This window comes from Condylura cristata, unplaced genomic scaffold (genome assembly GCF_000260355.1).
Source record: "Condylura cristata isolate star-nosed mole 26May11 unplaced genomic scaffold, ConCri1.0 scaffold00033, whole genome shotgun sequence".
Classification (NCBI taxonomy): Eukaryota; Metazoa; Chordata; class Mammalia; order Eulipotyphla; family Talpidae; genus Condylura; species Condylura cristata.
Genome location: NW_004567134.1, coordinates 12151462 through 12176704, shown reverse-complemented (window position 1 = coordinate 12176704; position 25243 = coordinate 12151462). Strand labels below are relative to the sequence as shown.

The following is a 25243-nucleotide window of genomic DNA, read 5'->3' as shown; positions in this document are numbered from 1 at the left end:
TGCGGGTCTGCCAGCTTTGGGCATGAAATGAAGCAGGAATGTGTTATTGTTTAGCTAGCAGTCCACAACAGGAGCCTTATTTATAGCTCTCTGAAATATTTGCTCTTGGAAAACCCAGGGAAAAAAAGTGTGTAATAAAATAGTGGCAAAGCGGCCCTCCCTGGTGGCGCAGCGGGTTAAAGCACAGCACTGAGAATCTGAAGCCACTTCCACATGAGTTCGATTCCTGCCTGCCGCCTGCCCTGGAGGAGACCACATGGTGAGCCAGACCTCTCCTGACCCGCCCGCTGCTCCCCTCAGCAGTGTACTTCGTAGATCTGCCTGTTCTGCTCCCCACTGTCTCTGGTGAAGCCTCTCACCGCCCCTGAGCCTCTGGCCTGTACCCCAGTTCTGTATGCACAAATAAATAAATAAATCTTTAAAAAAAAAAAATAGTGGCAAAGCCAGGTTAGCTAGCATTTGATGGTGTCGATTCCAAGGTCGACCTCCTCAGGGCTCTGGGCCAGGGCCACCGTCTAGAAGGCTGTCGGTGGTGCGTGTTGGAAACTGAGTTCTGGTGAGAAGCAGCACACAGCACTGCTGCCTGTCTTGCCTTGCAGGGCGGAGCCATCGCCATCCTCACGGCTGCCGAGCGGCCCGGCCACTTCTCCGGCATGGTCCTCATCTCGCCTTTGGTCATTGCCAATCCCGAGTCCGCGACAACTTTCAAGGTAAACTGACGTCCGGTTCGGTGACATTCCCGGCCCAGAGCATCCACTCCCCGTAGCCGGATCCCGGTGAAAGGGCCAAGGCGCATCCTAGGGCCTCGCACCATTGTGTTAAGGTTTGGACCCAGGGCAGATGCCACTGCCACCGGACTCTGTGACTCCTGCAGACACGTGTTTCCCCCACCACCCACCAGCAACAAAAGAGCAAATGGCGTCCTGCTCGTGCCTATTTTACTGATGAATGTTAAAAGGGGGAAAGGTCACACGTCACCTTTAACCAGTCACTCGCAAGGCTTGGGCTGTTTCATTGGTTGTTCGCCAACTCAGCAGCGTCTCGGAGTGAGTGGCACTGTAGGCAGCTTGTCGGTCCCCAACGGTCCTCTTCCATCCCTTCCCTTTGTTTTTGTGGGTGTCGTAGTGCATGATAGCTTGGGTGCAAGGCTTCGAGCTGCTTTCGCAAGGCAAGAGAGAAGAGCGGATGGTGCCCAGAGGTAGGACGATGCCTCTGTCCTTGAGAACGGGGATGAATGCAGCCACCTCAGCAGGGCTGTGTGGCTGTAGGTGTGGTTGGTGCTGGCCTGCTGTGGGCGTAGACTGTCCTTGGGGACGTGAGGTTCAGGAGAACACGCACCTGAGTGAAGGTGGCAAGTCCCAACCTCTGTATCCCTGTTCACTCTCTCCCTAAGGCCGGGCGATGGGGGGACCGGACAAGCTCGGGCTAACCTTCCTTGCTGTAACGTCACCGTTAAGTAACATCAGGACCAGTGTCCTTAGATCCGAGCCCCCAGCGGAATTGTCCCCGAACAGTGAAGCACAGTGCAAGATGACACTTTATTAAAAGTCCAAAAAGCTTTCCTTCAGCCCACAGCCACCAACTTAATCCCGACCCTTGATGGGGTCAGGAGGGGCCCAGTTAGAATCAGGAAACTGCCGGCTTGAACTGGAGACAGGCTGGGTAAGCCTGGAGCTCTCTGGTCGTTTAACCTGAGAACGCGATACACTGAATTTGCTGAGCAGTGAAGCCAGGTAGCTCCTCGAGCTGCATGCTGGTCTGCGGACGTCACCACTGACGTGGCCATGGACGGTTGTCGGTGAGTCTCAGCACTGCACGGGCTAGTGGAGCTGGGGGCGCCACAGGTCACTCACAGTCACAGGTGGCACGTGAGTGTGCTGCTGCTGGTCATGGAGATGTGTGAGAGGCGGCATCACCTCATCACCTCCGCGACTGGACGGTTGTGATGAGCGGACGAGAGGCAGAATCTTCAGAGGTTCTCCTCTCGTGGAAGAGGCAAGGCCAGGGTCTGAGGAGAGGCGCTCCCCTGAGAGACGTGTGCATTGATGGGAGGGGGGTGGTGATTGGGCTTGGGGCGTGCTGGGCTCGCACTGCATTGGTGCATTGCCTGGATTCCCTGCACCGAAGGCCCGGGAGGGCTCACAGCCTGCATTTGATGGACGAGAGCTCTGAGACATGGCTGGGTGACCCACCAGGACAGCTATACCTATGTGACGGGCTGTTTCCCTGCTGAAAATAGGGACTTTCTGCAGGTGATGATTCCCTTAGAAAACCGAGAGTAGCCGGGACTGCAGTGGGACCTTCCAGAGGCAGCTGGGCCCAGAGGTGGCGCCGGCGAGGTCTCCCCCCCAGTCCTCCAGGCTCCTGGCAGGGGTGGGGCTTCTGGGCAAGCCACCCCTGCGACCTTTCCGAGCCCTGTGCTAATAGATGACCCTGTCAAATCAGAAGCCAGCTGTCCCTGGGGTGGGGTGGGGGGTGCAAATCTCCTCTTATTAACCAAGGCAAATTAGATTTCCTGTTGCCCCCAGACCTGGGGACCCGTCCCCCTCACCCCTGCCCCCAAATCTGTTGCTGCCCCCTGGGTCTTGGGCAGTTTTGACTGACAGCGTCTGTGATTCCTTTGTCTGTATCTGTGCTGCTGGCTGACTTGATTACCCTCCGTGCATCTGCTAGTCTGTCTGACAACCCTTCTCAGAGTCTCACAGAGTCTTGTTTAAATTTAATTTTAACTCTGGAAGAATAATACACGCACTGGTTCAAAATTCAAAAGAGAGAGGGCGCTGAGAGACAGGTGTCGCTCCGGAGGGGCGGCCGGCCACGGCGACCGAGAGCCTCCCACAGCCGCCGCCCCTCTGTCTCACACACGGCACGTGTGCCCTGCGGTTCCGTCTGCGCCTGCCCTTTCGGTCTGCTTGTCTGTTTTCTGGATTTGAGTTTAATTGGGTCTGTTTGCTCCCCGACTCCGCTAGGTGCTCTTCGCCCGTCAGGACGGAAGTGGTGCCGTGTGGCGCCTGGATTAGGCGAGAGCCTGCTGCCCGGCCTCTGGCTCGTTGTTGCCCTCACTCGCTCTTAGGTCCCTAGAGACCACCTCCGGCCGAGAGAGCCGAGGCCAAGAAGGGGCCCCGTCACGTTGTCGGGGTTCCCGGCTGGGGTTGCAGATTCCAGGCCTGGCCTCTGGGTCCTCCCCCAGAGCTCTGTGCATCAACTGCCACACAGTTTCAGGGCACCAAGTCCCTGGGAGACGGAGCCCCAGAATCACTGGAGTGGGTAGCATGAGATGCCCTGACCTTTGAGGAGACAGACATGTGGAAGGTGGCACCCCTCGCCCCCAGAAATTGGAGTAGACAGATCCTCTCCACAGCCCGCACAAATCTGGTTCTTAACTCTACCCTGTATTTTCAATGAGCCGAGATATATTTAGCCTAGAAAAGAGACAAGAGGGACAGAGGCTTCTGGTCCCTCAGTGCTGTGCTAAGAATGTGGTTACACAAGAGGATGACAGCGGGAGAAATTTAGAATCGAAAATCCTGTACAGTTTATGAGGCCGTTTCATGGGGGTGAGTCCAGTGTCCCATGCTGGGAGAGGCAGGCCACAGGCGTCCTCGGAGCAGAGGGGAAGCCCTCGGTCACCCAGCTAGTGGGGTGTCAGGCTGCGACCCTTCTGGACTCCGTCCCTGGGAAAGACTCAGGACTGCAGGCTGCAGAAACCCTCTCCCTGCCAGCTGTGGGCAGGGCAGGACCTGCAGTCCCTCTGGGCAGAGCCCGGGGTCAAGACAGACCCAGCCTGGTAGGAAGGAAATCTTGTAAATGACCTCCTGTTATGGCCAAGAGGTTGTCCCCTGGGCTCCAGAGTTCCAGAAGGGGCAGCCAACCCACAGCTTTCCAGATGCTTCCACTACCCATCTACCAGGGCACCTGGCCAAGCAGGGAGAAGGAGAAGGCCTCTCTGAGAGCCCAGCGCTCCGTGCGTGACAGGCATTGTCTCGTGTCCTCTCCCTCACCACTCTGTCAGGAAGGGAAAGCATTCCCAATTTACAGACAGGGAAAAGAGGACAATTGTCTTGTTCAAGGCAACCTGAGCTGCAGTTAGGTTGGCAAAAACATGGCAGGAGGCCCCCATGCACCCTGAAACACCCCCAAGAGTTGCTGCACTTGGCTTTAGCTCACTTCCTGTCTGACTGTCGTTCATCCGTGTTCAGCCCCAGATCAACAATAGAAGGCTCTCGGAGTGTGTGTGTGTGTGTGTGTGTGTGTGTGTGTGTGTGTGTGTGTGTGTCGGGGTGGGCGGTGTGGACATGGGAACACGGGGAATGCCCATTCTTCCCCACTTCAAGTTAGACCCAGGCGCTTGGACTTAGCTGTGACCGTGACCTGGCCCACTTGGCTGCAACGTGTTGCCACTGACTGTCAGGCACCAGCTTCCCGACACAGGATGCTAGGTACAAGTCATCACCCCACCACGTTTTGGGGAGCTCCTGCTACGTGTCAGGCACTGCGTGCACATGCAGCAGCAACAGGTGCCCATCCTTCCCAGAGCAGGTTCCGTCTGCCCGAGGGGGCTTTCTGCCCTCCCCTCAGCAAGTCTGGGTCGACAGTTGACCCCTGCACAGCTGCCGCCCGCACAGATGGCGTGAACTTGCAGCCTCCTCTTGCACGGGTCAACTGGCTAGAGCCACTTTAGAAGAGAGTGATTGTAATTACCTCCCTCATGTCAAGTCTTTCACTGGCAGGAGCTTAAAAATGGTCTTAGGGAGCCATTACGACCTTTCCGATCAATAAAGGCATTTGTGCGAGTCTCTGGTGTTTAAAGTGACGGCACTGCCGTCCTCCAGGACACAGCAGGACAGTCGCTGGCCTCACGCCTCCGGGGATGGCCCTCACTTCTGCAGCAGCGTGCCCTTTGGCGGGTGACATGCCTGGGGTCTGTCCGCAGCGGTGGCATCTGCCTGGAAGCTGCGGGCCGCATGCTTCCTCGGTGTCTGCCCGCTCTTGCACTCGGCCGGTGCCGCTTCATGACCAGGAGCCGGAAGGCGGCTCACTGGGGCCCACCGTGTGGGGACTGTGTCTCGCGGGACCTCCCTGTAAGCTCTCGAGGTTCATCCTATTGCCGCTGTTTTAGAGGTGAAGAAACTGGGGACCAGAGGCCTTCTCAGGGATTCAGAACCAGAGTTTGGGCCCCTCGTGGCCTGGCGAAACTGGTCCTTGAGACCTGTCCCCGCCGAGTGCGCTTCCCTCAGCACTGAGGTTGCCCCGAACTGACTCAACCCTTGGAGGGTCATAATGAGGGTGGGGATGTCTTGCCGCAAGGGGTTCCACACCAGGTTACCCCTCTCCTGAGCTGGATCCGAAGCTCTCTCCACGCTCCCACAGGATTATCCGAAGATTTCGCAATCCTTGATGGAAACGGCAACCAGATTGGTAAATTCTTGGACCCCACTTGCTTCATGGGTGAGCCTCCCCCCCACACACACACCTCTGCCTGCCTCCTGTGTCTTCCTGTGGAATTGGGGGCGCTCACTACTGATGGTGGAAGCAGAGGGAGACGACGACAGGAAGCAGCCACTTGGGCAACATGCTGGTGTGGGGTCTCCTGGGTTCTGGGTGTCCCTGCCTCCTTGCTTCCTTCCTCCACCTGCCCTTTCCTCCTCCTGATGAAATGAGCAAACCCCAAACAGCAGAGAAAGGGGTGCCTTTGCAGCTGTTCCAAGCGCCCTGCACCCCCCCCCCCGGGGGGCTCCCTCAGGTCTTTTGTTGGGAAGAGGCTAAGCTCCCAGGCTTTTTTTAAATTATTATTATAACATCATTATCATCAGAAGATTTCCTTCCACCCAACTGAGTCTTATCAGAAATGTGGTTTGGAACAACTTACCCTGCAGGTTTAGAATAAAAGAGCAGAGGGTCAGGGGCTCCAGACATCCCTCTGTGCCCCCTCATGTCCCTGCCCCCCCCCACCCTAGTCAGGAGCACGGCTCTGCTCTGGCTGCACAGAAATCACCTGGGGAGCTTTGACAAATGCTCACGTCAGGGCCCCACCTCGGACAACTCAGTCAGACCCTCGCGGGCTTGACAGGTGATCAGAGAACCGTGTCTGACGCACGCACGCACGTGCCCTCGCGACTTCACGGCACACTCCGAGGTCCTGGGGGTTCTGTGAAAACGCTGTTCCTGACCCACAGACCCCAGTGTCCTCAGGAGCTGCTGGTGCTCCTGTGTGAGCAGCACGCGAGAGCAAGGCGACCGTAGACTACCAGGAGGAGGTGTGGCTGGAGGGTGGACCCCGTGGAGGTGCCATCGGGTGGGAGCAAGGGTTGTCTTCCTGGGAAGAGGGCGCCTGTGGCACGACACGGCCACGCACAACCATGAAGAAGCTGCGGAACCCGCAGGCTGCATCCCTGGTGGGGCCCGCGGCCTCGTCTATATTTGTGACTGGACAGCCAGTTCCAGTTGCTGGCGCACCAGTATCTTCCATGGATCAGCTGCCATGGAGCTGATCCTCTGGTGCAGCCGCTCCCCCCGAACCCCAGGAGCCGCAGGAGTGAGAACAGCACCACCCCGCGGGTCCTCTCGGGGGGATGTGCACTGCTGGGCACATCCGGGGACCTGGCACCTGCCACTTCTGGTCCTAAGCCTCATTCTCTCCTGCCACGTCTCCTGCTTGTGCTTTGGGGGGCAGGACACTGGTGGGGGAGGTGCGTCCTCACTCGGACTTGGCTGGGGGTCAGCTGCCTTGGATTATTTAGTTTGTGCAGGGGCCAAATCCTTGCACCACTCAGTTGTAAGACAGATGCTTCTCTGGAAATCGCGGTCCTCCTTTATTCCACCTGTGAAGCTTTCTTCTTGGAAGCTCCCTTTCACGGCAGAAAGTGTTCCTGTTGATGGAGGAGGACACGTCTGCTTTCCGGGAGAGAGCACAAGTGTTTTCTCTGCGCGTCTCATCTTTCCGGGCTTCCCAGCCCTGCGAAACCCAAGCAGGGATGGTTTGAGTCACGGCGTGGCTTGCCTTGTCCCTGCCTAAGCCTCAGTCTTGAGTGTCTCCCTGGAAATAGAGGCCTTGGCATTTTGGGTAAAAATGTTTTGGCTTAAGAGGTGCTAGTGGCAAGAGCGTAAACTCAAGAACAAAGCTGAGATCTCTTCACAGACAGCTGGCAGGTGCTCGAGTCCGCGCAGAACCGGGTGATACACAGCAAACCGTAAATTGCTGCAAAGGAGGGGTCCGGAGGTGGGCATGGGGTGTTGGAGCACACCTGTGCGGCCCCGCCTTCCCGGTGTCGGGGTGCGGTGTGCTTGCGCCTCTTGCTCACTCTTGATTAGCAAATCTAGAAGCAGGTGGGAAGGGCTGGCCGGTCACACCAGAGTCCGTGTCAGGCCCCAGGCCCGTTCTGAGAGCAGACTTGGAGATACACATTAATTTTCTCCCCAATAATGTTGCCCTTGAACCTCGATTTCTTCAAGAGAGTAGCTCTCTCTGCCCGCCTCCCTTACGCAGTGGGAACGCAGCGAAGGCCACCGGTGGAGCCAAAGCCCTCGCCTCGGCAGTGTGCTTCCCATCTGCCCTGTTCCTCTTCATTTCGACACGGCTTCTTCGTCTCGGGAAGCACAGATCCCAACTTCTGAATGGAGGCTCCTAGGGGAGCCCAGTTCCGTAGTAACTTGCAGACATTTGACTTGAGCTTACAACCCCCCGGATCCCCCTCCCAGTCCGGCACTCGCCCACAGAGCTCGCCCACCCCACCGCTTTGACCTTGCCTAGCACACCTTCTCCGTCCCACGAGGCATCCCATGCTGTGGACAGACTCGAGGGGCTTCCTGTAGAGTTCCTCATGTTTCTGCGCTAGGCTTCCACATGTCAGCCCAGGACTCAGCTTGCGCCTGCCGCCTTGAGGGCAGCCTGCCCACGTGATGGGGTCTGCTGTGCCCGGACACCTGGACACCAGGCTCAGGGTGCAGCGAGCACTAAGTCTCCGGGAGGTACCGTCGGCCCTGAGCACTGCTGACGCTCAGCACAGGTTCCTATGTAGCGTGTTCTTGGAGGAGCAAAGCCCTTTCTGAGTTCGCCTGCGCCCGTGGCCTGGGAACCAGGTCTGGAGTGAAGCTGCATCCTCCTGCGTACGTGGGGGATTTTTGCAGCCGTCAGTCTGATGGGAGGTTGGGGTGGGACACAGTGTCACCGGCAACTGCTGCTTCTGCTCGGCCACAGGAGAGGCCAGGCCCCTCCTTCGCCCTCACACACAGGAAAAGAACGATGCAGGTGGTGGCAGGCAGCTTAGGGGAGCAAGGCCCTTCCTTCTGCAGCTGACCGCATTGTACGGTGCTGAGCCTCTGTTTTCTTGTCTGTTAAATCAGGATAAAACCTCACCTCATGGTGTTCGTGGGCCGAGATCTCACGGCTTGCCACCTTCCGTGGGATTCTATTTTCAGCATCTCACAGCTCACTTGTGAAATCGCATCTTTCTTCCGAGTGTCTGCGCTCAGGGCAGAAATGAGAGCAGCGCCCCCGGGTAGACACCAGACCAACAGGGGAGATGGGGTGCGGTGGGGAGTTTTGTACCTGAATCGGGATCAAGTTCCAGGAGTGTGGGTCACTGCCTGCTGTACATCTGCTGGTGCACACGGGGATCCCGTGGGCAGCTAGGGAAAGGTAGTCAAATGCCACATCCAGGTGGCCATGCAGCACAGCCAGGAATCAAATCGGTTCTCTCGCCCTCTGCCACGCATCCCTTAATCGGGCTGGTGACTCTTGCTGTTTCTTGCCCAGCATAACTGGGACAATCAACAGACGCTTTCTGATCTCAGCAGGCTCCTTGGGGTCCTTCCGCGCTGACCTGCCTCACTCCCAGGTGACCCAGGTCCTCTGCTCGCTGTGTATTTTTAGGGTCCCCAGAGAAGTGGCTTGTGCACAAGAGCTTAACTAGGCCGCTCCTGTAAGTAATTAACGTTACGACCGACGAGGGATGACTGGGCAGACGACAGCCCAGTCATCCAGAGTGGCAAAAAAGGACCTGGCATCCCTGTCCGAGGCTGCAGGATCAGCGCCGGGAGCACCTCAGGCACTCAGCCTTGGGAAGGGAACCTGGCTGATGTTCAGCTTGGGCGTCACTTTCCTTAATTCACTGTAAACTGTCCCGTGGGCAGAGCTGGGCACGGATCCCACTGCGTTCACAGCCGTGTTCTCCTTCCCTGCTAGGTCCTTGCCGCGAAAGTCCTCAACCTTGTCATGCCAAACATGTCCCTGGGCCCGATCGACTCCAGTGTGCTCTCTCGGAATAAGGCGGAGGTAAGAGACGTTCTGGAGGTCTGGGCTAGTCTGGGAGGTGGGAAGTCCGAGTCCTGGCCCTCGCCTGTGTGTCCTGTGCCCAGAACCTTCATGAGGCAAAGGGGATGTGGAGACACGGAGACATCATTTGGCTTCAGGACTGGGTGGGAGGGGCTGGTGGGTGTGAGTCCTGAGCCGCTCCCTGAACATGGAAAGGAGCTAACCACATGAAGGGTCTGTAAATCTGCTTGGTCTCCTTTGGTTACAAGTAGCGAAAACCTAACCCAGGTGGCGTAAGTAATAAGCGGGCTTCCTTGGTGAATATAACTGAGACCTCAGGTATGGCCAGACTGCAGGCACACAAAGTCCTGGTCACCACCTGCCTCTTCCCAGCGCTCAGCTTCCCTGGTTTGACTTCACCCCCAGCCAGCCTTTCCCCAAGTAGAGGCAAAAATTGCCAGCAGAGCTTTACCTAAACAACCCCAGCAGAAAGTCTCGGGGCTTATTCATCCTGGCTGGCTCTGGGGCCTGAGTTACTTGTCGGGAAGGGGCCAGTGTCAACCTCAGGCAGCCTCAGAGAGGGTGGCGAAGGTCAAGTCCTTGGGGGCATGGAGGGTGGGCAGGTTTTGGGGTGGTGACATCAGAGGATGAAAATGTGGGTTCAGGCAGCCAAGTGTCACATGTCCCCTCCACTGGTGGGGGGCGTGAAGGCCGGGCAGGGGGACCTCAGAGAGACTGTGGTGGAGGGAACAGAGCGAGGTGAAGGCGTTCACCTGCAGAGCAGTCAGTCGATAGTTCAGCCAGAACATAGAGAGGCGGGTAAGCTCAGGTAAGCTTCAGCCCCCGCCCCATCTCCCAGAAGCTCCTGCCCTGGCAGGACAGGTTGCAGGTCAGAAAGAGGCTGGTCACTGTGGGAAAGATTAACTGGAGGTCGTGCCATCCAGCCACATCACCAGCTCTGGGCTCAGACTCCAGGCTCCACATGGACAAAAGGTCAAAGCCAGGCCTCCCTGCTGGCCTCGGGGCTAAGTCCCAGTGCTGTGCCCCCACGAAGGCCTGTATTTGGTCCCCAGCCAGGGAGGGACCCACACGGCGCGGCAGACTCCTCCTGTCTCCCCCCTGCTCCCCTCAGCGGTGTATGTCAGTAGAGCTGCCTGTTCCGCCCCCACTCTGTGTCTGGTGGATCCCCTCTCTCCCGCCCCCGTAACCTCTGGCCTACACCCTAGTTCTGTGGGGCAGCATATGCCCCACAGAATCCAGAATCCCAAAGACTGGGGCCGGCCTGATGAGACGCTGCCTGGCAAACCAACCCACTGCCCGTTTACGTAAAGACCAGCAGCCGCACCTTGCTGTGCGCCCGCCCGTGGGCAGTCTGCTCTCCTGGCGGCCCCGGAGTGCAGATGCACAGACGGAGGTTCCACGGGAGAACTCGCCGGGCCCCTCGGCGGGGAAGGTCCCCAGCCGCGCTCTGTCTGTGGGGCAGTGACCCTCTACCTACGGTCAGCAGCAGAAATAGTCCCTCCACCACCACCATCACCCCCGCCCCCAGCATCTGGAGACGCTGGAGTCGTCTTCAGGATTAACCAGATCCTTTTGCCTCATTTCTACCTCAGTTGTCCCCCTTTTGTTTGTTGGCTCCCTAGAGCCCCTGGACATGGGCTGGGGTACTCTGGCACTCCAGTGGAATTGTGGGCTCCCTTGAGACTGTTAGACTGTAGTTGTGTTAGGAAATTTGACCTCCTGGCCTTCCGAGGCACTTCAGAGTGGACACTGAAGTAAGAACTGCCCCTGAAGTGTAGGAGACACTGATCAGACCTGCCAGACCGCCCCGTCACTGTAAGTCAGGTGGCGAGAGAAGCTGGGGAGTGGTGGGGTCTGTGGGAGCCAGCAGGCACCCGAGTCATCCACATTCAACTTGATTTGATTTAAAACCATCTTGGGGTCCTCCCTGGTGGCGCAAGGGGTTAGGACGCAGCACTGCAAGTGAGCCACAGCCCTAGAGGCGACCCACATGGCACGGCAGACCTCGCCTGACCTGCCCGCTGCTCCCCTCAGCAGTGGACTTCATCGATCTGCCTGTTCTGCTCCCCACTGTGTCTCTGGTGAATGCTCTCACTGCCCCCTTCACCTCTGGCTTGTACCCCAGTTCTGTATGCAGAAATAAATCTTAAAAAAAAAAAACATCTTGAAGCCAAATTTGACCCACCAGTGTGTTGTCCTCTGGTCTTTCTGCAAGACTCATGAATAGAGAAAAATTACACAAACGAGCATATACAATGAAAAGGCCCAAGTTTAGGACTGAGAAAGATCACAGACAAAATATGCCACTTGATTCAATCCCGACGTGCATAAGACTGACTTTCACCCCATCTCAAAGGTGAAGAAACTGAGGCTCAAAGGCTCCATAACTTGTCCAAGTGTCCGGCTCCACAACCCGGTCTCGGGACAGGTTCTCTCCGCCAGGAAAAGAGCTTCCTCCTCCAGGTCCGCAGATGATGACGTGAACTGCTAAGGGGAGCAGAGGGCGGGTCAGGAGAGTCGGGGGTGCAGCTCATGCTGAAGCAGCTGCAGCTGGCTTGCGTGTTGTGTCCTCACCCGGTGCCCCACCAGGGAGGGCCCGAATGTGCAGTGTCTGGTGAAGTCCAGTATCTGCAGCGGCTGGGGTGGGGTGGCAATGGAGAGCGTGGAGCAGCTGAGGGGAGCCAGCTCCCTTTGAGATCTTTCAGAAGGAAACGCCCAGGGTCAGGTCCCTGGGTTTGTGCGTCTTAGCACCTGCCAACATATGGGCAAAGGGGTAGGAAAGAAGAGATAACACAATGATTCCAAATCCCTTTTGTTTCAAAGTAGTAGATTTTAGAACTTTTACTTCATTTTTGAAGTAATGGAGAATTCCATGATAAAACAGAAGAGTTGGGGGGCCAGCACCCCACTGTGACTCCCCTTCAGGGGTGCGGTGGTTTCTGACTGGCCAGGTAGGCCAGGTGGTCTTTAGAAACACTAATCAGCGAGCCTGCTGGGAACAGCGGGAGGGGGCGGGAGGCGGCTGTGTGCGCCTGCAGGCTGGACTCCAGCTGGAATAAATAGGAGCCAGGGTTTGCTGTCCTCAGACTCCTAAAGAGCCCCTCGCTTATCCCTGCCTCTCTCTCTCTCTCCCTTTGAACATTCCACTGAGCTTTAAAAATAGCAACGCCACCAGGGGGAAATCTGTTCAGAAAAGGCACCTCCCGGTTCTAACATCAGGGTGTCTTAAGGCCTGTCTTTAGCGGAGACTTTTCCTATGGAGCCCTGCAGCTATAAAAGCCTCCAAGAGATAAGCGATTTTCGCCTAACAAGCTCGCTAAGGCAGGGCTGTGGAGGAAGGGACCAGTGGCTGAGGATGGGGGTGCGCAGGGAGTTTGCAAGTCTGCCTCGGGAAGCCACCTTGCCATTTGAATGTCAATCGCAGGGGTTTGTTGGAGGTTTGCTGTGGCGAGTGTGCTCACAGCCCACCCAGGCTTGTTAGTGTGTCACCCTTCCAAGCTGCGGCTTTCAAGCTGCGGCTCACAGCTCACCTCCTCCCCGCCTGTGTGAAGTCTCCAGGGAGAAAAAGCCTTGCCTGGCCTCAGCACCCAGCCACTGTGCTGCGCTTCTGTGTCAGGCACTGTGGCCTTTTGCTCTTGCCAGCATTTGCCCTGGTGGCAGCTTGGGCCCATTTGCCCTGGTGGCAGCTTGGGCCCAGAAAGGGCAACTTTCTTACCCAAGGACACAGAGCTACGAAGTACGCACTTGAGCCCAGATCTCTCTACTCTGAGCCAAGTGCTCTTGGCACTGAAATCTTGGTAACAAAGAAGTTGCCAGTTGGGCCTTTTCTCCCTCTGTGTGTCTACACATTTGGAGTCACTGATCAGAACACTGGAGTGCTGAGATGCTAACCATTCCACCCTCGACAGTGGGTTTTTCAGAATGTAATGAATCCCTCCCACTCTAAAAAGCCTGGAATGTTCTAAATAGTTCCTTGGCTAAGGACATTTGGGGGAGCTGAGAGGAGGGAGTCTCTGAGGCTCTCTTCCTGCCCTCAGGTCATCAGTGACCCTCCAGTGACTCACAACCAGCAGGCACTGCTTGCTTTCTGGGGTCCAGTTTTCAGCCCTGTGAGCTGGGTAGAGGCAGGGAGGAGGACACCCCGCAGTTCCGAGAAGACCTCTCCAGGGACATCACTCTTCGGATAGGACAGCGAGGCTGCTGCCTTCGGGAGCCACGGCTCTGTTCTCTATAAATACTCTGGGAGGCCCTCCAAGCACATCCTGGCTAGTTTAGACTCACGCTGGCAGGCCAGATGGCGAGTTCTGCACGCCCTCCCCCAGCCCCGAGCTGTGAGAGTGGCGACTCTGCTTCCTTTCATTTCTCTGGGTGGGTGCTGCTCCTCACCCCCACCCAGCATGTCAGCTGTGCCCAGCTCTCCTGCTCCCCACGCCTCTTCCACCCACACTACCACGAGGCCACCTTAGCCCTGGCCCTCTGAGACCCTGCGGGGTCTGGGAAAACGTGGTCAGACTGAGGCTTCTGCCTAATTGAAACAGCTAAAGATAGACCCCAGCCTCCCACAGAAGCCCCCTCTCAGAATAGGTTATTCACTTCCTAGCAAGCCCAGCTGGGTGATTTTATTCTGCGAGTCTCCATCGCTTGTATCTTATATTCCCCGCAGAAGAACTGTGTGTGTGAGGCGGCTCTCACCCAGCCCTTAGAGAGATATAATGAGCCATCAGAACATCTCTTGACACTGCTCTGCCAGGGGCAGCTGTCGGGGAGAGCATGAGTGGGCCTCCCTTGTCCCAGGCCCCGTACAGGCCGGGTCTGGGGCTCTGCCCGCCGTGGCTGGTGGCTGCTTCCAGCCCTCCTCAGCCCAAGCACTCCAGGCACATCCCGGAAGTAGGCGCCTTTCACGGCTACAGAGAAGCCAGTGACGCAGATTTTCGGGGGTAATCCCAGCTGTCACCCAGGCCCAAGGCTAAACAAGGTGCTCCCTGGGCCCACGAGCCCAGCTTGGCTCTCCCGAGAGCCTGTACGGTGTGGTGGAAGAGGAAAGACGCCACACCTGGGCCGGGCCTCGCGCCAGCGCCTATGCCCACCCCAGAGCTGAGATTAAGGGTCCATTTCCACAAGCCCCCATGCAGCCCCGCTCGCCAAGGCCTGCAGTGAGGGGTCCAGCAGACACAGCCCAGATGGGGACTTTGACCACAGGGCTCTACCTGCCCCACGGCTGCTTGGCAACGTTAGCAAACAGGTCGGCATGAAGACCCTGGAGGCTGGGGGCGTGGGGAGGAGCGCTCAAGGTCAGCGGCCAGCTCTCAGTCATGGGCATTTCAAAGACGCAGGCCACAGCCGTGTGCTCGCCACCACTTTGGAAACACTCTGCCTTACTTTCTTTACCTGTGCTGAGAAAAGAGAACAGCAACATGAAATACCAGCTCTTCCAGACTTTATTTTCAGTCCTTTGGGGTATATACTGCGAAGCAGGATTGCTGGACCATGTGGTGACTCTTACTTTTTAAAGCACAGCCATTCCCTGTCCACAGCACCCCCCTGGTGTGCAGGAGGGCTCCCATCTCCCACACCCGTTTTCCACTCTGGGAAGCTAGCCACCCATTGGGTATGCGGTGGGGTCTCGCTGCGGTTCTCGCCCGCCAGCCGTATGAACGTCTGGCCGTGTGCCTGCTGCCAATTTCTGTCCTCTTCCGAGGAACGTCCATTCCAGCTGCTGTCCATGTTGTAATCAGGTTGTCTGGTGGTGTTGCTGTTGAATGGTAGTTATGGCGCCTCCATATCTGATATTTCCTTATCAAGTATGTGATTTGCAAATGTTCTCTCCCATTCTCTGGGTTGATGTTTCACTGGGCTGTCAGCAGTCTTCGATACAGAACTGCTTTCATGTCGATAGGAGGCCGTTTGTCTTTCTCACCTGTGCTTTGGGTATCATATTCAAGAAGTCAGAGCCAAATCCTTTGCGATGAAGTAGACACATTGTCTTGGCTAAGGGTTTGAAAGTAAGCCGCAGGGGGTGGGGACTGTCACACAGGGTCTGCCTTTGTCACACTTGGGGAACGGAGTGACATCCTCCACTAAGTCCACATGCCGATTTCATTAGCCGCTCCCACCTTTCAGTTTCAAGACTGAAGGCACATGACTAGTTTTGTGACCAGCAGTTAAGAAAGTCCTGCATGATGCAAGGAATTCGCTCCTGGTGTTCCTGTGAGTTCTGTAAGCCCTGGGCCTGTGAGAAGGTAGCGTGTGGCCAGCACGACCCGGTGAAGACACCGGGAGCTGCTGCTCTCCCTTCCCCGGGGGCCACTCAGAAGCCATGTCCAGGCCCCGGTCACACTTCGGGCCCCCGCACATTTCCAGATTTCACAGCGGTCACTTGGGTGAGCTGTAAAACTCTCTCCCCCGGGTGCTAGCTGAGTTTCCTGTGTTGGACGGGTTAAGAGGGATCTAAACAAGGGAAGGAGGAGGTGGGAATGGAGGATGGGCTTAAAGCACAGGCTCAGGGTGAGGCTCCCGTAGGAAAGGAGAGAGGGGGAGAAGGGAGGAAGAGCTCCCACCCCCTCTCACGATGCAAGCGAGGTTGGCTTCCTGCGTCACTCGGGCTGTGAAGACCCTCAGCCCCCCAGGACGGCCTCCGCGGAAACCCCCGCACCGCGTGCCCCGGGCCCAGGGCCGTCACCTCCAGTCCAGCCCTCCACTCAAAAAAAGCAGATGCCAGGGTGGCCGGAGCTCAGCTTCAATAACAAAAAATAATCTGGGGAAAGAACGGCCACACCCCCGCCCCTGCCGAAGTGGCAGCTCTCCTCAGGAATCCTGCCCACCGCGGCGTGTGCAGAATGGACGGCACGTCCTTGTGCCGTCCCCAGAGGTGGACCGGCCGGCACGTGGGAGCGAGGTGCTCGCGTGGGCCTCCTGGAGCTTCGGGAAAACAGGGGGACTTCTGTGGGCGGGCAGCCCTCTTTCGCCCCTCTGCCAGCCGGAGCAGGCAGCAGGCGAGTCAGCAGACTTCGCGGAGCTCCTGCTTTGGGCAAGTGGGACACCCGACGAGTCACCCCGTTTCCAAGGGGAGAGGCCGTCCACGCTTCTGCTGCAGGGGCCACGCGGCCGAGGCCCAGCGGGAAGAGGGCTCCGCTCCCTGCACCGCGCCCAAGCCCAGATAGGCGCCCCAGCTCCGGCGCCTGGTGCCGCCGGTGACCTCAGAAACCACACTCGTGTCGGTGCCCTGGGGTCCCTCGAGAGCCTCACAGAGGCCTGGGGGGCCGTGGGGGGGGGCTGTTGTTATTACAGCTGTTTTTAGAGAGGTTTTGTTGAAAATACTGGAGATCTGGGGAGAGAGACGCCAGTTGCCACAGCACCGCCAGGGCACCATCCGCGGGGAAAACACCAGGACTGGATTGTAAGGGGGGACAGGCTTGCGGGCTGACGAGAGAAAAGGTGTGGGCAGCGGGCCTTCTCGGAGCTAGAGAGGCCAGGGCCAGCCCTGCTCAGTGGGCACAGGTGGGAGCGGCAGCGTGCGGGGGAGCCCAGGGGCAGGCCGGAGGGCCCCTGGGAGGAAGGGGCAGTTGAGCTGAGTGTCCAGTAAAAGACTCTACAGGCATCCAAGAAAGGGCTCTAAAGGGAGAGAGGACAGCCATGCCAGTGCCCAGGGGTGCAAAGAGGGGAGGAGGCGGCAGGCAGTTGGGGTCCATCACATGTGGCCTCAAAAGCCATGAACCTGGCCCGTGTGGGGGTGGGTCGGGGAAGCATGGCAGAGTTCTTAGGGGCAGGGCGTTTGGCAGAACCTGGGTGCCGAGTGCAGGCAGTTGGGTGCTGAAAGCAGCTGTAGGGGGATGGTGGGGCCCAAGGCGGGGGGTTGGTGAGAGCACGCACGGGCCACGGGCTGTTTGCCTGCGCAGTGCGTGCTGTATTCAGGCTGCTTTCTATGATCAGCTCTTACTTGCTTTTGGAATAGTCCGTGAGCTTGGCATTCACGAGCACTCAGCCCCAGAGCCCTGAGGAAAGCTCCACCCAGCAACTTCAAGGAGCTGACCTCTGGGCGTTTCCGCAGTCGTGCCCGTCACTCTTCTGGAGAGGCAGTGAGGGACCTTTTGTTCTGAGGCCCTGGGTGTTGTTCCCTTTGTGAGCAGCGCCTTGCCCTGTTGGCCAGCCAGCCCGGTGCACCGTTCTGGTCCACACCGGGCTCGGTGTCCAGAAGTGCTGTTTCTTGGGCTGTAAGAGAAAGGTTAGCTTGTGGCTTCAACCAAGGCCCCTGTGCACAACCAGCACAAACAGTCCTGCCCGAGGGGCTGGCACCATAGTAGGGAGGAGAGAGGCACGGAGTCCGGGGACCGGGAGGCCTTCCTGAGGGCCCGAGGGGTGACATCAGCACTATGCGACATCACGGGGGGCTCGGGGGACACGAGCCTGCCTGTGCTCAGAAAGGCACCCCCACCCCCTGGGCCACCTTGGGACCCACCAAGTCACGTCGCCTGCTGTCAGGTCCGGGTGTTTATGGTTCTCATCAGGGACCCACTGCTGTTTCTCCGAGGAGCAGCACCTCCCTGGCTCCTGGGGGGATTCACCTTGACTTTCTCTAGACAGGCGGCAGAACCGTGAGTCATCACATTGCTGGCGGGGTTGCCGGACTGCCGGAGTAATCTTCTGGCTTTGCCCTTCACTTGCTGTGTAATTTTGGGGGAGTTAACCGAGCCTCTGTGAGCCTTGGCCTCAAGTCTAAAAGGGTGGTAAAAAGGATGGTCCCTACACAGGGCTCCTGTGAGCAACAAGTCCCAGTAAAATGCTTGAGGCGGCACAGAGTGACAAGTCTGCTGTGTTAGTTACTGTTAATACGGCACTAATTAAAAAATGTACTTTTACTCCAATTTTTTAAAAATAGATTTAGACATTTGACTTAGGAGTGGTGCCTAGGTTTTGCTCAACCAAAAGCTGAAGAAACTCCCAGCTGTGAATTGCAACGATATTGACCGTGCTTCAGGGCAAAGTGTCTCCCACAGAGACACCACGTTCCAGAGGCAGAAGGCCCAGTGGGCAAGTTCCTGGCTGTCACGTTCAGCCTTGCTGAGAGCCTCAGCACCGCCCCGAAACAGCACAGGCTCAGAGGGTCACTGAAGCACACGGAGGCCCTGAGACTCTCCGCAGATTGTAAAGCTTAAAACCCAGTTGGAGATGATTGTGCTTCACTTCAGTTGAGAGAAATAGCGTAGGGCCCCATATAGCCTCCACCCCGCTCCCCCGGGGTGATAACAAAACACTGGGGCCTACCACAGCCAGCCAGGACTCTGACTCCGTCAGTCAGGACCCAGAACAGTCCTCCACCACGAAGACCCCGCCCACTGTCCTCTCCCTCCTGACAGCCACTGACCTGCCCTCCTCCCCTCTGATGGCGCCACTCAAGGGCGCCATCGACGTGAGTGTCCACTCTCGGACTGTCCTAATGCCCTTAGGTGTTGAAGGGCCCCAGCGTGGTCTGCAAGGGAGGGAGCTCTTTGCCCGATGCCGGGGTCTCAGCCCAGCCCTCCCGCAAGGAGGACTTTGTGGCTTGAGGTCTCCAGCGCTCAGAAAGCAGAGCTCACTGTGACTGGGCCAGAGTGGTTACTTGAGGGGCGGGTTTGGGCCCTCTGAACCTCAGCTTCTGCATGTGGCTCTCCTGTCCCCCGGGGGCCATTTCTCTTTGTCCCTCGCTTCCCACTGTGGCTTAAACGAGGGGCCTGCCCTTTCTCCCACACATCTGGCAGTCCTGGTCGCACCCCCCAGCCCCCCCGCCCAGAACAGGCCTTGTGTAAACAGGACCTACGTGATCAAGACCTTGACAAAGAGGCCAAGAGCAGGAAGCCACTTGGCCGCCACAGGATTTAAAACCGGCAAGACTCCCGAGGGGCCACTCGTGTCTGGGATGCTCAGGGTCCGCAGGGAGAGAGGTCTGCCACTCTGGGAAGGAGGTGGGCTCCTGGGCTCTGGCACTGGGCCCCGTAAGCAGTGGGGTCCCATCAGCCTCTGAACCCAGGCCGGCAACAAGCTGCTTCGATGAGAAACGTATCTTTCCTGATGATGCCTTCTCAGTGTGGAGGACGCACCTGCTGGGGCCACTCCCGGGGGCACCCCCCTGTGGCCCCACTGTCTCCCTAGCTCCCAAGTTCTGACAGGAAGGGGGCGCCAAGGGCGGATCAACCTTGACCTGGGGCAGTGGCGCTCAGTTCCTGGTGGCCCGAAGGTGGTCATGAAGCCACGCTGGCGCAAGGGAGGCTGGGAAGTGCAGTCTTCATCTGACTTCAGGGTTCTCTGGGGGAGAACAGGAGTTGGGGTAGTTACTAGCTAGCCAGTAGGCCCCCCTCTGTAAAAAGGAGAGCCCTGCCCCTAGAGGGTGCTTATGAAGGGCGAGGGGCTGAGCCCTAGTATTGCCTGTGCAAAGAGTTCCCAAGATTCGTTACTCAGATACTTTTTTTTTTTTAAATATTTATTTATTTGTGCATACAGACCTGGGGTACAGGCCACAGGCTCAGGGGCGGCGAGAGGCTTCACCAGAGACAGAGTGGGGAGCAGAACAGGCAGATCTACAAAGCACACAGCTGAGGGGAGCAGCGGGCGGGTCAGGAGAGGTCTGCCGCGCCCTATGGTCACCTCCGGGGCAGGCGGGAATCGAACTCATGCAGAAGCGGCTTTTTAGTTTCTCAGTGCTGTGCTTTAACCCACTGCGCCGCCAGGGAGGGCCCCGGATACTTTTTACTGAACGAGGCCTCCCCGGTCCGCACTGGCCACTGCTCTCACGACTGGCGTCGGTGCTCCGTGTATTCCCATCCCAGGGCTCACTCGTGGCCCCACACAGCTTTCTTTCCAGCGGGGACTCCTAGCAGGACCCACCACGTCCTGCTGGGGCCCTGCCCTGCCACGCCAGCCCTGTGTGGCGCGGACCCCAGACAGGTGGCCAGGCCCTGCAGGACCCTGCCGGCCCAGCTGCGGGATGCCGCTGACCCGCCTCGTGCGGCTTTTCACAAATGGCCTGGCCTGCCAAGCTCGGTGCCCAGCACGGAGGAATCGGAGATGCAGGGGTGACAGCCTGTGAGTCTAGAGTGAGCCCAGAATCCTGGCCAAGGTCCTGTTAGCAGTGGCAACAGCGGGGTGATGCGACCCCCCCACCCCACCCCACCCAGAGGATGCAAGGAGAACACAGGGGACACCCCCTGCCCTTAGTGAGGCGCCCCTGTGCTCCCTCCCCGGACCCAGCGCCACATGTCACCCCTCCAGCCAGCCAGCAGCCCTTAGGCAAGGATGAGGAAAGTGAGTGCAGGGGTGGCATGGCCTCAGACCTGCCCATGCGGGCTTGAGACGGTTCTAGAAACTTCCCACCCAGATTCTGGTGGCGGATGCCCCGTCTTGGGTCACAGTGAACTGGCACCTCACTTCCCCTTGAAGGTGGGCGAAGTAAAGCCAGAAGGAGAGCAGGGTCAGGGTGCCAGGACAGCCCCACAACGCTGGCCAGATTCTGGGCCACACTCAGAGGGGGTGCAGTCAGGTCCTGGCGGCCGACGGTGGGGAGGGGGGCGCCCAGCGCCTGGGCATCCCGTGCAGGGCAGCACAGCCTGGGTGCACATGGCAGCAGGCCACCCAGAGGGCACAGGGCCGCCTGCCCGAGTGCTGAGCCCTGCCCCTCCTGAAGCCACTGCGGCGTCAAGGCGCTCCGGGGACGCGCACCGCCCCACGCCCCCAGCAGGGGCCCTGCTCTCCTCTGCAGCCTGTGTGCCCGTCACCGGCTCCAACGAGTGGGCGCCAGGTCAGGGAGACAGACGGCAGAAGCTTCAGGCCAGCGGTGAAGCTCTCTGCGCTCCGGGGTGGGGCAGTCCGAGCACACGCTGTGGTGCTGCGTGTATTTTCAAAGCCACGGCTCCTTACTGGAAACGGTCTGCAGTCACGCCTTGAGGGTGGGCCGCACAGAACAGAGCCTGGCGGACGGGCACCCAGCACAGTGCCCCACCGGGCTCCACCCTGCGCTAACAGCCCGTCAGGCAAAGCCCAGGGGGACCAGGCAGGAATCGGTATCCGCCTTGGAAGGCGAGCCCCGCACCCCGGAGCTGGTGATCCCCCTCTCTCTCTTCCCTTCCAGGTGGACAATTACAACTCAGACCCCCTCATCTGCCGGGCGGGGCTTAAAGTGTGCTTTGGCATCCAGCTCCTCAACGCGGTCTCTCGGGTGGAGCGGGCCCTGCCCAGGCTCACCCTGCCCCTCCTGCTGCTCCAGGGCTCCGCTGACCGCCTGTGCGACAGCAAGGGCGCCTATCTGCTCATGGAGTCTGCCAAGAGCCAGGACAAGACACTCAAGGTGAGCCGCGGCCCCGCCTCGCTTCCCCTGAGGGTGCCCGGCCGTGACTCCCGAGGACAATCTCTGCAGCCCGCAGTGGGCCATTGCAGGTGAGGTGTCTCGGGAGAGGGGACAGCCTGGCCCTCTGGGGACGAGGACTGGAAGTCGAGGCACCTATGAATTCTAGGAGAACACACGAGTGATTAGCTGGTCACTGCATATGAGTGAGCTGGAAAGGAAGCAGAGAACACTCAGAAGATGACTCGGTCAGGAAAAGAAACCCCCAGCCAGGCATTGAGCAAAAACAATCTCCCCAGAGACTCGTCATGTCCAAGGGCATGTGGGGGCAGGGGGTGCCTGCCTGGCCCTCTAGGGACTGGCTTTGTGCACCAGCAGCAGACCAGCCGCCTCGACCAGGGCCTCTGAGCACAAACGGGCAGTGAGACTTGGCAGAATGTGATCTGCAAGGGAATCTTCGAGAATATGTCCAGAAAAGTGGATGGTACCTGCAGCTTAGCCATGTGGCGTATCAGGCAGAAGAGACCATAGTCGACTCACTTCGAAGGTTTTGAGCTGGAAATGCTGTTTGCGGTCCAGGGGTACCCACTGTGTTTGCCTGATTGAAGTGGGAAGAGCCCAGCTGGAGGGTGGGAAGGGAGGAGGAGCGCCCTCTGTGAGCCTGTCAAAGGCCCGTTGACCCTGGACAGCCTCAGCTGCGTTCCTGAGTGAGGGGCCCCTACAGGGTAGGCCCCTATGCCTGCGCACAGACAGCTGGAGGCCCTGGGTCTGGGCCCCTCTGTTGGAAGGAAAGCAGCGGCTTCACACCCACGAGTGGGCGAGTCAGGTTTCCAACTCGGGTCCCCCAGCCTTAGCCCACTGCCCATTCCACCCCACACTGCGTAGACAAAGACCCTCAGCTTTGCAAACTGTGCCTCACACCACTGTGAATCGCAGCGCCTGGTCCACTCTGACTCCCAGGTAGAGCCGTAGAGGAAGAAAAAGAAGAAAAGGAAGACTGGCTGGTACTGTCATGAGAGAGCATGAAGACCCAGAGGGACACTTTGTAGCTTGGGTGATGGCATCACATGAGCATCCCCTGACGCTGGCCTGGAGCCTGTAGGCCGTGAAAGGGTCCGTGAAGAACATGCTCCTTTATTCGCTCTCCACTCACTCGTTCCTTCTTTAATCCTAGTAGCCACTGGGTGCTTACTTTGTGTCGTGTCAGGCCCAAAGAACAAGACAGGCAAAGTCCCGACCCTCCATAGTGGAGTAGTCCCAGAGGTGTGAGTGGCAAATAGATAATGCAACAGATGATGATGGGGAGGGCAGGCGTCCCAAGGGGGACTACACAGGAAATTGGGGTGGGGGAGCAGAGGAAGCAATGACTTCCGATGAGCCTAAGGTCTGACAGTGATAAGAGCAATGGAAGAACATTCTGGAACAAGGGAAGAACCGGTGTGAAGACCCAAGAATGGAAGGAGGAGGACCAAGAGAATGTGAACTATATGTAGGTAGGGAAGTCAGAGCAATGAAGGTTGAGCTCTGGGTTCTGAGCTGGTGCTAACGAGCAGAATGGGAGAGAAAAAGATTTGGGCAATACCAAGAGTTCTGTTTCAGATACCTGCTAGTGAGCCCACTAGAAATGGCAAGCAGAATCTGCAAAGAAGGTTGTACACCTGTGCTGTGGCAGCATCATCCCCAAGAGCTAAAAGATGGAAGCTTCCTACCACTGACTGATGAAGATGGAATGTGGTCTATATGGCAGAATATTACGCAGTCATAAAAAGGAAGGGGAATCCGACCCAGGCTATAACATGGGTGAACCTTGGGGACGTGATGTCACATGAAATAAGCCAGTCAGAGAACAGTAAATGGTATATGATCTCACTCAAATGAAGTATCTGAAGTAGTCAAAAATCATAGAAATAAGAAGGGAAGCTTAGACTTGGGGAAGAAGGAGGAAAGGGGGAACTGTATAGGGGAAAGTTTCAGTTTCAAAAGGTGAAAAGTTCTAGAGGGCTGTTGTGTAACAGTGCGAAGAGGCTGACACTACTGAACTCAGAAATGGTAATTTAATGGTTTTTTGTTTGTTTTTACCATAGTTAGGAAAAAATAACCAAGATATTTGGAGATTAGAAAGGCAAATAGGTAGTTGGATACCCACATCGTGAGTTGAGAAGGAAGTGGAGATGGAGATGCCAAGGCTGGGTCACCAGCACAGACTTTACCAAGCTCCGGAAGTGAACATGATGACTAGGGAGCAGGAGGCCAAAGGCCACGGCCACATCCTTGGCCACCAGCCTGCAGGGTCAGGCCACGGCTGCGACTGAGAGGCAGGAAGAACACCCTGGAAACGCAGGAGGAGCGTGTTTCCAGATGATTGACTGAGATTGACTTTTGAATGATGCCAAGAAGTCTAAAACAGAACGTGTGCCCAGGGAAGGATGGTGTGAGGGTGACCAGGTCAGGCCAAGAGGTCCCCTGTGGCCCGCTGGAAAGGGAAACAGGTGCAGATGGGGGTGAGCCGAGGTCTGCGGGAGAGGGGAGGCCGTGGAGACGTCTGTCCATGGAGATGGCGTCGGACCAGGCCGCCCAATGGGCCGGAGAAGTGGGGTCAGGGGGAGGTGCTGGACACCTTAACTAGGCCGTGATCAGAGGCACTGGCCTGGGCTTCAAGGGCTCTGTCCGTAGCCTTGACTTCCTGCCTTTCCTAATTGCAGATTTACGAAGGTGCCTACCATGTTCTCCACAAAGAACTTCCTGAAGTCACCAACTCTGTCTTCCAAGAAATAAGCCTGTGGTTCTCTCAAAGGACAGCAGCAGCGAGAAAGGGGTCCCCGCCCTGAATGCACTGGCCAGGCGGCCGTCCCACAGTCAGGGAAGCGGGCAGAGGAAGGGCAGAAGCTGGCTTTGCAGATGTGGTTTGAAAAAAAAAATGCACATACACACAAAACCATAAAACTATAAATTGGAGGATCCCTAGTGCAATTTACAAAAAAAAAAAAAAAAGCAGCGAGAGAAAAAACCTGACTTTGTCATATGTTAGGCTGTCCGCCATGGGATCTACCTTAGCTAGAGGTAGACCCTTTATGCAAAAACAGAAAGGCTCCGGGCAGTTGTCCAGGAGGGAGCGGGCTGCCATGCCCGTCAAGCACGCACAGCCTCTGCCCCCCCTCTCCCGGCTCCCACAAAGGGGCCCAGGACTCCTGGTGTTCCCGGGACCCCTGACTGCAATAACTGGAGGAGTCTCCCCCTCTGCCCACTCCTCCACCCCGAGCCCTGCCCCCGCTCCCACCAGCCGTGCTCAGTGGCCTTTTACTGGCTGTGGGATGAGGTGGCCAGCGTCGGCTCCCCCAAGCAGACCCAGTGCCCTCCAAGGCCCAGAAAACGTCCAGTACTTCCTCACAGGGGCATCGCCCTGACCCACGTCAGCCTTGTCCGCCCAGAGCTGGTGTTGGCATGGGCGGCCTCTTGGTCCAGAAAGAGACCAGGCGAGAAGCTGCTCCTGCCTGCTGGGCGCCAGGCCGCCGCCGGGCACTGTGTATGGTCAGGGCTGCGTTTCCTCCCGTGACGGACTTTACCTGACACCACAGGAGGACAACTGTATTGCAGATGAAATATCTAATATATAATGTATATTCTAAAGCAGAGATTATTTTGATGGGGGTTGGGGGGTG

At 57.8% G+C, this 25243-nt stretch overlaps 1 protein-coding gene across 2 annotated transcripts in view; it reads left to right on the top strand.

Annotated features, from left to right (window-relative positions):
* MGLL (monoglyceride lipase) overlaps positions 1-24492 on the top strand; it is a 95510-nt gene extending 71018 nt beyond the window's left edge. For both annotated transcript variants that reach the window (XM_012732152.1, XM_004692322.2), the window contains exons 5-8: positions 600-710; positions 9185-9274; positions 21372-21587; positions 24287-24492. In XM_012732152.1, the coding sequence (XP_012587606.1) occupies positions 600-710; positions 9185-9274; positions 21372-21587; positions 24287-24412 (543 nt within the window). In that variant the 3' untranslated portion in view covers positions 24413-24492. The remainder of the gene's footprint in view (positions 1-599; positions 711-9184; positions 9275-21371; positions 21588-24286) is intronic.
* The last annotated feature ends 751 nt before the right edge of the window (positions 24493-25243 follow it).